This window comes from Mauremys mutica, chromosome 13 (assembly GCF_020497125.1).
Source record: "Mauremys mutica isolate MM-2020 ecotype Southern chromosome 13, ASM2049712v1, whole genome shotgun sequence".
Taxonomy (NCBI): Eukaryota; Metazoa; Chordata; order Testudines; family Geoemydidae; genus Mauremys; species Mauremys mutica.
In genome coordinates, this window is record NC_059084.1 from 24,358,355 (window position 1) to 24,372,379 (window position 14,025).

The following is a 14,025-nucleotide window of genomic DNA, read 5'->3' on the forward strand; positions in this document are numbered from 1 at the left end:
GGCTACTCACAGCTGTAAGCGCTATGCTTGCTAGTAAGTATTTGCAGGATCAGGCCCAGGGTTTGGTGTGGATGCAGAAATACTGTTAACAGTTATAGTGCAGACATAGGGGCTGGGTGGGCAAGGACTGAGCAGTGGCAGAGTTTGTTTGCACCATGCTCAAGCCATTGCTGTTCAGCTTTCCTTTCAGCTGCACCACAATCCTCCTGAAAAAGTGAGGATCAGTCAGGGTGCACACCAGCAGTGACTAGAGCAAGCAGCACAGACACACTAGTATGATGCCTTGCATTTATCATGAAGAAAAAGCACCAAGAAGAGAAGTAAAACTCTCCTCCCCTCCCCAGAGGGCTTGTCTGTAACGTACCTCCTTTTTCTTCAGGATGGATTTCTTCTGCAAGACTTTCACAGCATAAGACATCCCATCAGACTTCCGTTTGGCCAGGAGAACCTACAGCAGAAGGGCGAGGTGAGGGGCGTGGGTCTCTGGTGCTCTACACCTTTCCAATTTATTTCCTTAGTGTTTCACACCACCTTTGCGACTAGTGTAGGTGACTGCACAAGGGGCCAGGCTATGATTTTAGAGCATGAGAAGCCAGCCAGGTGTTTTCTCCTTCCATCCCTTGACAAGGGCACACAGCAAACTAAGCTTCCCCTCAATTCCCCAGCTACTTTCCCCTCACTCCACCCAGTATCCAGCTAGAGCAGTTTCAGAGCACGGACAGAGAGAATCCCCTTTCTAGAGGATCACTGTCATCTCACAAAGCACAGACATGCCCAGGGACCCTCTCCTAGTTGTGTGAGAATGTGCCAAGATGAGCAGTATTTCAAGTGCTGCTCTTATACCCTCCCTCCTACCACCTTTGGGGTAGTAAGATACCACTCGCCTTCTTCCATGCCTCTTTGTTCCCAGGCCCGTTTCAGCACTGGTGACGGGCTACTCAAGGAGGGGTACATGAAGCCCACTCCGCTGCTGCTGGAAACTAGTTCAGCAAGGGGAAAGAGGAGACCATGCAAGGAGGCCTTCAGAAACCCACGATCGACCCCAAGCTACACCCACTTACTTTTCCAAAGCTTCCTTTCCCAATAACTTTCAAAAAATCAAAGTCCGTTGGCTTGGCACTGTTGGACAAGGAGACAGCGGGTTACCACCCATTCCACGGGCTAAATGTTAAGTAAGGGTTTTTTTCAAAAGTTCACGAGGAGGGTCAGCCCTGGAAGATGGGTGGAAGACATAATCTTCATTCACTAGATAAGCTTCCTTCCCTCCTCCAGCCACACATGCAGCAATCCGGCAGGTAAAGATTTTGTATGGTGCAATACAGACACACCAGGGCAGCAGTAGGGCGGAATCCCTAGCCAAGTATGCCAGTCACCTGGAGAATCTGCTCTCCTGAATATGACAGTGGCAGAGAAAGCCGTTAAATCCTCAAAGGTTAAATCCGTTAAAGCCATTAAATCCTGAAGGTTAGGTGCAAATGAAGCTCTTTGCTTTCTCTCGAAGGGGCTCTGGCTGATAAAGCAGACAGCAGGGAGATGCAATAGAATCAAAATAAGGAAGAGTCTCCCTCTCCCACCTAACAGGGAACCAAAGTACCAGGTGGAAGTAGCAAAAGACAAGGGGCTGGGGGGGCATTAGCGTGCAGGCAGGAGATGAGGATCGTGACCTCAGTCAAAGTGACAAAGCAGAAACCTGAACGTGTGACTAGCTAAGGCTGAGCCCCCAGAGAGCTGACCTTTGAGATACGCGCTATATGGGAGTCCGCCTGGGCCATTTGCTAGTTATGATTTCTTTGCTCAGATGGAGCAAATCAGATGGGAAACCAAACAGTTATTTCACTGCAAGGTTCACTTGGTGCACCAGGTTCAATACTCTCCCATGTAAACGCAGGCTACTTACTTCGGATTAGCAGAAGGGCCAAGGTTGATGATGTCAGTCGGTGTCGGAGGCTGGAGGGGACACAGACATTAAGCAATTAGTCAGCATTTCCCTGAGAAGGAACATGGGGGTCCAGTGAAGAGTTTCAAAGCAGACATGTTTTCACTTGCTGCAGGAAGTCATGTGTCACAACCCCAAACAGCCTATTTTTGAGTCAGAATCTCAGTCAACAGTGGCCCTTAGACTGGAGCAGTTGGCTTTATCCCCACCCCCTAGCCGCCTACTCACACCAGTCCCCAACTCCTCCAAGTGCACCAGTGAGAGTGGAACAAATCTTCTGGCACCTGGCTGGATAAGTCCCTCCAGAAGGAGGAGGTCCATCCCTGGACACTGACACAGGAAATGGGGGCAAGGAGGGTTCGGGGGGAGGGAGAGTCTCATTTCTCTTCCTCACCTAAGCTCTACTCATGTCCTAACGCACTGGCATCAGTCAAATCCCATGCACCCGCCAGGCAGGCCCCACATCTGCCTGACTTAGCCCTTCGGAAGGCAGCTACTCTTGTGAGGGAGTGATAGGAGGCGGTTTAGCTGCTGGCACGGTTCGTGTGAGACGAGCACCCTGGGCGTCAGGAAAAGCGACGTGTGGCATTACACTCGCTGGGCCCTCTTTGCACACGAGTCACACAGGCCGCAGGAACGCATGGGTGATTTCCACCGTCTGCGCTGAGCAATGGACGCATATGCAAGCACACATGGGGAGAGCTCCCCATTTCTGTGGCACTTACAGACCCCATTGCTAGAGAGACTGCAGGGACCCTAGACACCTGCCAAGCACAGCCAGGGCTGGAATTCAGAGCCAGGAAATTAATCTTCCTACAGCCTGACAACAGCACTAATCCAGCCCATGGCTCAGGCACCACTCAGAACTGAAAGCTTTGCTAAAGCTCTGGAATTTCGCTTTTCTCTGGTGACACAGGACAGGGCTGGGAGTGGGGGTGGGGAATAGAGCCCATTCTCTTCCTGCCCATCCCCCATACACACAGGTCCTTTCCCTCCTCTTCCCCACCTCTAGCCACAGGGGGATTTTCCCTGTCCCTACACTTTACAGGAAACAAGCCCTCTCTGCCAGGCCTTCATGCTCCTTGCACTCCTGCTTCCCGCAGTGACTCCTGGTCAGAATCAGAGCAGCTCCCTCCCTCCCTCCTCTCCATCCAGCATCACCCATCAGTGACCACAGGGACAAGGCAGTGCTAGAAGGAAGCAATCCCAGAGGCTGCCAAGGCCAACATGGGGAGTGTACTGGTTTTATAGGGTAGAGTCCGCAAGGACCAAAGCCTGGGGACACCCCGCACCCCGCCAAAACACTCTTTGCAGTGAGAGATTGTCAGGTGGGAAGAGACACACACACACAGGCACTCCGAGCATGGGGTGGAGCTAAAGAATCCCCACCTATGGAGGCCTGCGATTGACCAGCCCAGCTCCAGGGGAAGTGAGGAGGATCTACAGCCCTGCCAGGGGATCAGCTGGAGGGACAGTCACAGGTGAAGCACAAGGACCCTGATCAGCATGGACGCACTGCAGCCCTGCAGGATTCTCGTGGCAGGAATGAATCAAATATGCAGGTGTGGGGGTAAGAGTGCCCTGCCTGATGCGGTTTTTTGGGCACCGTGTCATGGCTCAAGATCTGCAGTCAACTTGATGGTGATGCTCCCAGTATGGCTGAGGAATCCTGCAATAACCGGAGCTGGCTCAAGGAGAGTGGGGTGTCGTGAGTCACCTCCCACCTATGGCAAGACAAGGATCATCTCTCCCCCATACCTGGAACAGAACGATTCCAAACAAACTGCTCTTTGCCTGCAGAGACCCCCCAACCTCCTCCCTCTTTTCTGAGAGGGGAGAAGGATTAAGGCTAAGTTCTCCAGCTCACATTTCTCCTACAAATGTCTCCTTCCTCCGTTACAATTAACAGTAATGCTGCATAGGAGCCAGCAAGCCGGAACCTTACCTGGGGGCTGTCATCCGGGTTTTTGGAACGGTCCATTAAGAAGGCAACTCTTTCAGCACTTGAAAGAAAAAGATAATGATAATATAATGAACCAGCAAAGAGACTGTTCGTCAGCACTTAGCCCTTAGCCCCCAGCCTGCCAGGATTCAGAGCCAGCCTTCAGCACACGGAAAGCAGCCACCCAGTAAGGGGACCTGCATGATCTTCCCAGATGACAATGGATAGAGCAGGAAAAAGGATTTCACCACCCAGTAACTTGGGGCCTCATAGATCATACTTCCAGCACAACGTTTGGAGCCATGAGACCTGATTCTTCATTGCCCAGCAGCTTGTATAGCTGCTTCCACTGGTGCAGAGCGGGGTACAGAAAGCGCTCTCATTGGGTAGCAGTTAGTGCCCTCACTCTGCACCCATGTAAGTGACAGCACAAGGTGCAGGCCCAAGAAGAATCAGGCCCAAGGTATTTAAGTGCCCAGGAGCAGCCACAAGACTATCTAAAACTCAATTGTCAGGCCAAACTTTTCAGGAATGGCCACTGATTCTGACACTCTGAGTTTGGGTGTTTCGCATGTGACGCCTTGCACCCCATTTTCCCAGCTGTTGAGCACCTGAACCTTCCACTGGCTTCAACTGAAAGTCAGGCCCTCGGGGCCTCAGATTGGGTGCCCCTCCCCCCAAAAGGCACCTCCAAAAAAGTGGCCCCTTTTGAAAAGAGGCCTCCCACACTTCTACTGAGCTCCGAGTGCAGACGTTGCTGCTGCAACAGACCCAGCCAGAATTCCAGCACAGCCAGTGTCTCCTCAGAGCAACTCCGGTTTGGCCAATTGCTGCAGAGAGAGCTGGCCCTGGGGTAGTGTGACCCTTTCACACAGTCATGCTCCACAGCCTCTTGAGAGGGGGGACCTTACTGCCTAACAAAAACCGCGACCATCTAGTGCAGCGGCCCAGGTGAGGACTCTTCCTAGCCCACCTTATAGAAGTTCAAGCAGGTGCTGAGAACAGCGGGGATGCTACACACCCCACGCTTCCAGTCTCGTGATGTGCTGGGGCTCAATCCCCCTCTCCAGACCCAGATGGTCCTTTTGGCTCTGCAGGGAAGCCAAGATAACACAAGCTGGGTTGGACCACCCGGCTTTTCCCAGTTTTGATGCCGTTTCCCAAGCCAGCGTAGACCAGGTCCACACGCCTGACACAGTTTTACAGACTTTACTAGCCCAGGTAGCAAAGCAGGCGTGGCCCTGGGGGAGCTCTGGGCTGCAGGAGCCAAGCCAGCGTTAGCAGGGGCACCTTTTAGGAAAGAGCCGTGCTCAGCGGTGGTTCCAAGCCACCAGCTCCAAATGCCGCTTTGGATCGACAGGCGCAGGAAGGAACCAAAAGAGACACTTTGTAGCTTGGCCCTCTCTAGTTCCCGGGAGCTGGTTTTCTGTGGTTGGGGGTCATGTAGATGAGAACAAAGGGAGCCAGCCCCAGCCCCACTTCCCTTTCTAAGCCCTCACACCTCACCTTTAGCTAAGGTTAAATAATATCAAAACCAAGCTCCTCCCACCAACCCCCCGAAAGCTTCACATATTGTCTTGGAGGAAGCTCTGCAGACATATGGGTGGGTCCATCCATCTCTGGAGCATTATCCAGGCCCATGAAAACCCCCACCCCTCTGCACCCCTTGTAACCAGCCAGCCAAACCGCACACTGAACACCCCCCAGGTCTCCCCACACACACTCACACATCCAGTGTGATCTCTCACAGCAAGACGTTCCCTCTCTGCAAGAAACACGGGCCACCTGGACTCCCAGCAGCTAGAGAAAGCCCCTCCTCCAAAGCAGAATCAGTGCCATGGCAGGGGACGCTCCCTGGCTGTGCCTGTTTGTGCTGGAGGCAGCTCCCAGAGCCCTGCCCACAATTCTGGCCCGTGCCAGCCCACTCTGCACACCAATTATTGTCTAGAGCAGAGGTTAGCAGGCTGCGTTTTAAAGAGCTAGTGTCCCATTGAGAGGCTTTTATACTCACTAGGAGCACAGCCTGGAGCCCGAGGCCTTGATGGTCTGTTCTATCCTCTCGCACCCGTGCTTTATAAGATCTGCGGGAAAGAAAAGTTAGAAAACTAAGCTGATTAGCTAGTGGCAAGAGCACAAGAACACAGAGGCCTGTTTGTTCCTAGCTGACCTTGCCCTGCTCTTCAACCTCCTTCCCCTCTCCACCGACACACCAGGCATTTATAGGGGTCAGGACAGCTTCCTCCACCTCCATCAGGGACCTTTTCTCAGTTTACAAGCTAACCAATGAGTGCTGATAGCTGGGGAGCCCCCAGAGGTCTGGTTTGCATAAGCCTCCCCCACAAATCACCTCTCAGAAAAATTCCCTGGGTCTTAGTCTCCCAGCAAGGAAAAAAAATCACAAGACAGATGTGTTTACACTGGCATACATCATACTTGGCACTAGCATCCCCCCTTTCATCCAGGGCTCTCCTAGCACTTCAAAGCATGAATCAGGCCTCACAACATCCTCAAGCAAGCCTTGTTATTCCCCACACCCAGTCATGGCACTGAAGTGACTTGCACAACAACATACAGCAAGCCAGGGTCAGTCAGGATTAAACCCTAAGGGGGCCAGATTTTGTTGTCCTGCATCTTGTGTCATCAGTCGCACCATCACAAAGCACATGTCAAATGTTGCCTTTCTGATTCGGTGGCATTTTACCATCACTTTGCAATAAGTGCAGGACAATGGAAGAGTCGGGCCCAGAAATCCTGTCTCCTGATCCCCCATCCTACAGGATCCAAAAATGGGAGCATTTCTGAACACACACATACATGTACATACACACAAACACACATATACATACACAAGGTATAAAAACATCGCAGGTTTCAAAGAGGAATGATTTTTTTTGGTTAGCTAATAAATATTTTCACACAATTTCCAGGCCTTCAACTTCAACCCCCGCCCCTGCTTTGCCACAAAAAATAGTGGGGGAGGAAAAGAAAAGAAAGCAAAATCAAAACATTTTTATTTAAAAACAATCATTAAAAAAACCAAAAACAAAACAGAAGATTCCTTTTTTCAAAGGAAAAAAAGGAGAAGGTATTTCTATGAAAAATAGTGTTTCATTCAAAAGGTGTTGCACAGCTGTACTACAGGACAAACTCAGCAGCACTGGCTGCAGATGTACAAGCCCTCCTAAGCTGGCAGTTCCTTTCACTTAGGTAATATGTTTGGTGATAAACATGAACAAATGACACTTTGCAGAAGATGTTTCCATATTGGCCTAAACACCCGGCTGGGAATTTGGCAGGGGAGCCAAATCCCTGAACAGACAGACGTCGTTGTGAGCTGAATAGTTGTTAACAGGGCACAGTCTGCTGGTCTGGGACCTAAGATTTAGATTCGGTGATGCGATAACAGACTTTACAAGCTCCTACTATAGATTCGGGGCGGGGGAAGTGGAATGAACCTTTATATAGTCATTTCCCTGCAGCATTATGAGCCCAGTAAGAGAGCAGCATTGTGCTGTTGCATGAGAACGAGAAAGCCATGCTAGGTGTGCCTCCTGTTGCAGTGAGGGCTGCATGAACATCTTCCCAGGTGCCCAAGGACCATACTCCGTTTGCATACAGACCCTCCCACCCCGCCCCCGACATAAGTGCACTGGGCTGTAACATTTACCTGGACTTTTCTCTCCCCTGATAAGCTAAGAGAAGTTTGTTCGATTCCACTACCAATAGTGCATTAGAGTTTGTTTGCCCTCCCCTGAGGTTACCGGGATATCAGAGGGCTGCATTTTATGATGACATGGACCAGGCTGCTCACTGGAAGAGAACCACATAAACCGGCCAGATATCACTGTCAAAATGGAGAGCAACATGAAGAGTAAACCAGTTTTGCAATGGATAACATGGTGACCACTGGCTTTGAGAGCACACTGGCAGCCCCTGAATAGCAGAACACCTTAACCCAAGCCACAGGGATTGGCGGAATGAGAGGCAGCTCAAGAAGCAGCCATCCTTAAAGGGCAGGGAGGAATTATAAGGATGCAATAGTCTTTCATCTCTGGGGCCTATGGACTTGCCTATGCGGTAACTGGGACAGAAATAGTTGGCTGTAGTTGGCTGATGCTAGTCTGGGCATGGATGCTCTTACCATGAAATAAAAGACCCCTATTCTGATATAACTTAAGCCAGCAAAAAAAAAAAATCAATTAAAGTTATCAGAACTGTGTTACCTTACCCTGCAGTAAGAGCATCTATGCTGACTAGTATCAAAACCAAAGGAGTTTGCACAAGTGGTTTAAGTATTTCTGTTCCAGTGACCACTGCAAGCCACAGCAGCCAGCTTTTGAAGACAGCTCAGCACATTGGGTATGGAGCTTTCCTGAAATTCTGGCCCATGAGCCCGCTTCTCCTCTCATGCACATCAGTTTCACACCCATGTAAGCTCATTGATTTTACTGCTGATTTACACGGATATAACTGAGAGCTAGGTTCAAATTCCAGACTCTGGTCATAACGGAGAAGGAAGTGGTAGCTCCTAGCTTAACCCCTAGAAGGCAGACTAGAGGGTCTCTCCAGGTACCTAAGGGTAAAGGGTTCTCAGGACAAATTTTTTTGGTGGCCTAAGAGTGCGGCCACCAACTCTTCCTGGTGGATGCTCTCACACTTTAGGAAAATTAGCTTTAAGAAAAACAAATAAACATGCACATATACAGGTCCAAATCATTGTAATTTATTTATTGCTAGCTAGTATCTGCTGTAAAAAGTGATATTAACAAAGTATCACTTTTCACAGCAGACTTACTCAGCCCTGGCAAGCCTGGGGACAAATTGGATGGGGGGTCAGGGTAGGCAGTAGGGGCCAGAGGCAATGGAGTTGGAGGGGCAAAGGAGATAGTGGGGTGCCAGAGTCTGAAGTCCTGTAGCCAGAGCCCAAAGTCCCATAGCCAGGGGACAGGGATGGAGCCTGAAGCCAGGCAGCCGGAGCCTGCCACCCCACCACTCTAGGGGTGAAGCCCAAAGCCTGAGCCCCACCACCCCTAGGAAGGTGGAGAATTCACCAGCTGCCTGCTCCTCCTGCATTGTGCCCCAGCTGTCTCCAGAGGGGGGCAGGGCCCAACCCCTGCTTGCAGCCCCAGCAGCCATCACTAAGGCGGTGCATCCAGGAGCAACTGGGACGGGGAAGGGCTGCTGTTTTGCCTCTCCTCCCCCCAATCACAGCCCAGGAGGCTGTGGCCACAAGAAAAGCCACTGGTGGCCGCATTTGAGAAAGACTGGACTCTACACTATGTTAAACCCAGAGCACCAGGTCTCAGAACCCAAATCAGCTCAGCTGACTTAGGCTTGTGAGGCTCAGGCTGCAGGGCTATAAAATTGCAGTGTAGACAACCAGGCTTGGGCAGGAGCCTGGGCTTTGAGACCCCGTGAGGGTGGAGGGTCTCAGAGCCCAGGATCCACCCAAGCCCAAACATCTACATTGCAATTTTATAGCCCTGCAGCCCGAGCCTGCTGATCCAGGTCAGCTGTGCTGTGCCGCAGGTCTTTTGCCGCAGTGTAGACATACCTGTACCACAAGAGAGCTACTCTCCTCTAGAGCTGGCCAAAAGTTTTCAACAAACTTTTTCCCCCCTGCAGATTAGGTTCTCCCCATGCATTCCGTGAGCGTGCGTTGATTTCAGCAAACTGTTTTGTTCAAACAACCTAAAAAGTTTTTCAACTCTTTCGGAAGTTTTTCATGTTGATGTTTTCAAAGTGAAACGTTGAGACTTCGATTTGAAACAGCTTTTCTTCATTTCGAAGTTAAACAGTTTAAAATAAAACTAAAAGTAAGAAAAAAAAACCCCTCAAGATCTAAACAAAACATTTTGTTTGACCCAAAACATACATGTTTGGATTTTTTACTTTTCTCAACGGCCAGCATGCCAAAAAGACACTCGGCTCTAGTCTCCTCCTCCGAGGCAAGGCACAGGACGAGGCTAGTGAAGGTTGGCTGGGTCAACACAGAACAGTATTGGCAGTGTGTTGGGAGTGCAGGGCAGAGTCTGCACAGCTTCTGCCCACTTTAAGGTCCTCTCCAGTAGTTTCTTGCTGGAATCAGTGAAACTACTTGACAAGTCGCTATGGGAGAACAGCAGCGCTTGCTTTGTATCTATCAAATGGGCCACTCAGGGACCAGGACCTCACCTTCTTATGCATTTGAGTAACACTATGCAGGTCTTAGTTCGAGGTCATCCCTGGGCACATAGTACCATTTTCAAGGCACCTATTGATATGGCTGTGATCAGAGCCAGGCCTGCCATCCCTCCCCGCTTGGTCCACATACATCCCTTTTCTACGAGGTTTGCCTTCTCTTAAGTCAAGGCAGCTTCTGCCCCTCCAGGGGATTCAAACCCAACAGCAGGTACGCAGGCAGTCACAGATCCTCCTGGCCCTAAAGCCTGGAGATCTTCCCAGCACACTTAAAAACTAAAAATAAGCTCAGAAATAGGTCACAAAGATACACGAGAGATCGGTTCGAAAAGGAGAAAGGCTGCCACGTTCTTGCCTCTCTTGGGGCTGCAAGGAAGCTCGAGGCATAGCAAGAGCCCCAGATGGATAAGGCACACGAATCCCAACAAGTTCACTTACATAACAGGAGCGCTGTACTGGTGGGAGACTGGCTGCTGAACCACCCACCTGTCCATCTTCCCCTGCCCCCCTCCAGCCTATTGCTGAGAGAGTCACCTTCCACAACAGACCAGAGGCACTTCAGAGGTGGCCAGCACCCATTCTCACAGCAGCCATGCCACTGCACAAGTTGAAGCAGTCACTGTAGCTAATAACAGCCCCTGCAAAAATACACTCTGTTCAGAGCACAGTGCAAGCAGCTGCCTCCTCAAAACCCTCTTTCCACAATTTCACCAGCAGTGACCCACATTCCTGTGCCAGTCTATTATTTAATACTCTCCCTACATATAGATCAGAAACATGATTCTTACCTTGCAAGAAGAGGCAATCTCCTCATAGCCTTGTTTTGTGCGAGCCCCACTCCCCACCTCTCTTCTCTGATGTCATTTCTCCCTCCTCATGTCCGATCTAACCTCATTGTAAACTCCTTGGAGCAGGGACCTTGGCCTTATGCTTGCCAGGAAGTGGTAGTAAGGACGGGGAAGCTGTAATTGTGCAGGCAGTTTGTATTGTGGAAGAAACATCAGGTTTAAGAGCCTGAAGGTCTGAATTAAAGAGGGGTGTGGCAAGTCACCAAGCTCCTGCAGCTAACCAGAGCGAGGTGTGATTACTGACAGAGAAAGCACTGAGGGTATGGCTACACTTGCAGCCGTACAGCTCCCGTGGCAGCGCTTTGAAGTGCAAGTGTGGTCTCGGCGCCAGCGCTGGGAGAGAGCTCTCCCAGCACTGCAGGTACTCCACCTCCCCGTGGGGATTAGCTTGCAGCGCTGGGAGCCGCGCTCCCAGCACTGGGGCACTGTTTACACTGGTGCTTTGCAGCGCTGTAACTTGCTGCGCTCAGGGGGGTGTTTTTTCACTCCCCTGAGCGAGAAAGTTGCAGCGCAGTAAAGCGCCAGTGTAGCCAAGGCCTGTGATGCGTAAGGCCAATCCACAGCTTTCCCAGAACACTGGTTCTCAGCCAGGGTATGTGTTAAACAGAGATCTTCCAGGGGGGACATCAGCTCATCTAGATATTTACCTAGTTTTACAACAGGCTACATAAAAAGCACTAGCAAAATCAGCACAAACTGAAATTTCATAGAGTGAATGCTCTATCGAATATACACTGACATGTAGGCACAGTATTTATACTCCAATTGATTTATTTTATAATTATAGGGTAAAATGAGGAAGTCAGCAATTGTTCAGTAATAGTGTGTGGTGACACTCTTGTATTTTTATGTCTGATTTCATAAGCAGGTCGTTTTTAAGTGAGGTGAAACTTGGGGTACGCCAGACAAATCAGACTCCTGACAGGGGGACAGTCGTCGGGAAAGGCTGAGAGCTGCTGCCCTAGAATACTGAGAGAGACAGTCTGAGCACAGAGTTGTTCCCCAGCTAAGGTTTCATTGTACAAGTGCTCGGGGATGACCAGCCAGTCCTCCAATGTTTGCTTTAGCTGTCCAAACAAGGCTCCAACTTCCCCTGCCACATATCTAAGAGATAGAGACACCCAAGGCCAGACAGCTCAGTTACACTTTCACCTCCCCAGAGTTGAGGGGGGTTTGCAGAGCTCAGAGCTAGGAACTGGCCAACCGCATGAGGAAAGGCTATAAGCAGAGGGAGAGAGCTTCCCTTTTCATTGGTTAGTTACCCGTCCCACAGATCCTGGCCTATCCCCATTTGCATGGAGCTTTGTTCTGAGCGAGCGCCCCCCAGAATAAAACACAACCCTTGTGTTCTGATTCCTCGACAAAAAGGTCACAGCTGCAGGGCAAGCTCTAGCTCCATGCTTTGCACAGGGCACCTCGTTCCCATGAGGGTCAGCACACAGACAGGCAGCCAAGCTCACCCGCATCTTAGAACAGCGAGACAAATACATCCGACAAGCCAGAACAACAGCCAGGTGTTTAAAATCTCCAGCAGTTTGCAAAAAAACCCATGAGAACAGGAAAGGAAGCATCAAGAGCGCGCACACACCTGTCATCACTTCTACCAGCAGAGCCAGCATCCTGGAGTAAGGGAAGCAATCCACAGCAGGCTGGTTCAAAGACATCTCAGCAGCCAGCTTTACCATCCTCTCTGGCACTCACACCACAGTCAGCTGCCCTCCCTGAGCATGTGCCTTTTAAAGGCTGTAGAGAAACAGCAAATGCTGCTACAAGGGTCAGGCCTGCCCCAGGATAGTAACACATCCTCCTTCCTGCCAGGGCTGCTGTCTCTATTGCAGCCCCAAGGGGAGGAAGCTAAGAAAGGAGTGCAAGAGAGAGCTGATCTGCTGCTAAGACACCCATGCTGGAAGAAATAAGGCAGAGCAAGGTTTGAGACCGGCATGTAGGTGATGAAGAGGCAGGGAGGTTTTAATGGAGGATAGGCCTATTTGGTAGGAACCAATGAAATGCCTGGCAGGCATCCGAATTCAGCTGGCCAGTATGGGACAGTGCAAGAGAGAAGCTGTCTCCCACTCCCCCACCTCCCCTTCAGAACACACAAACCACCCACAGCCCCTGATTTTCTGCTTATTGTGTCATTTAACCCCTTCACTGCTGGATTACCTGCCACATGTTCCTACCCACGTTTGCAAGCTTGTTCTGAGTTCCCACCACCACCACCACCACTGTGGCCAGAGTTCAGCCATATCAAAATGGTGCCCCAGTATTAGCTCCTAGTATCGCTACTGCCAGGCAAACCCCTAGCGCAGCTAGGCAAGGCTGCTCTAAGGCACACCTGTACCGGTGCAGCTTACTCTGCGCTCAAGGAGTACTGTGCCAAAAATGGGTTTTCCACTTTGCTGGCAGTTCTGAAAACCTGGAGGGGGAGTAGTTTCAGGTTGACCTGAAAACAAACATTTTTGGAATTAACAAACATTTGTTTTAAGGTCAAATGAAGCATTTTATTCACCACAAAATGAAATGTTTCCTTTAGATTTCAAGTGTTTTTCATGTTTTCACCTTTCAAAAAAAAAAAAAAGAAGTAAAAGAAAATTCAAAAACGTCCAGTCATTTTGACCCCCCAAAATCAAATCATTTCAATTTGGGGGGATTTGTTTGTTTGTTTTTCAACATGAACAATTCAGTGAAACATGTGAATTCACAGAACATTTTGGTGCTGCTGAATCAGCCTTTTTTGTCAAAAAAAGTTTCGTCTGAAAAATTTCACTCGGGGCTTGTCTGCACATACAGTGCAACAGTGGCGCAGTGGCCTTGGTAGTGCTTTAGGCCACGTCTACACTGCCACTTATGTCAGCAAAACTTACTTCAGTCACTATGCTTCTCCCACTGACATAGCTACCGCCGCTCATTGGGGTGGTTTACTTATGCTGACTGAAGAGCTCTCTCCTGCCGGCATAGGGCAGCTACACAGGAGATCTTATTGGTACAGCTGTGTCGCTGTAAGGTCTCTAGTGTGGACATAGTCTAAGGCTATGGCTACACTTGCACTTCAAAGCGCTGCCGCGGCAGCGCTTTGAAGCGCTAAGTGTAGTCAAAGCGCCAGCGCTGGGAGAGAGCTC

The 14,025-nt window shown here is 50.2% G+C and overlaps 1 protein-coding gene across 8 annotated transcripts in view; it reads right to left on the minus strand.

Moving 5' to 3' along the window:
- SGK2 (serum/glucocorticoid regulated kinase 2) overlaps positions 1 to 14,025 on the minus strand; it is a 36,890-nt gene that overhangs the window by 12,461 nt on the left and 10,404 nt on the right. For 5 of the 8 annotated variants that reach the window (XM_044985654.1, XM_044985650.1, XM_044985653.1 and 2 more), the window contains 5 exons: positions 5,890 to 5,959; positions 3,882 to 3,939; positions 1,898 to 1,947; positions 1,062 to 1,119; positions 365 to 448 (listed from right to left, as the gene is read on the minus strand). In XM_044985654.1, coding sequence (XP_044841589.1) covers positions 365 to 448; positions 1,062 to 1,119; positions 1,898 to 1,947; positions 3,882 to 3,939; positions 5,890 to 5,959 — 320 coding nt within the window. Of the gene's footprint in view, positions 1 to 364; positions 449 to 1,061; positions 1,120 to 1,897; positions 1,948 to 3,881; positions 3,940 to 5,605; positions 5,744 to 5,889; positions 5,960 to 10,846; positions 10,903 to 12,494; positions 12,836 to 14,025 lie in introns of those variants that run through there. The other 3 variants (XM_044985652.1, XM_044985656.1, XM_044985657.1) reach the window with 3 other exon arrangements.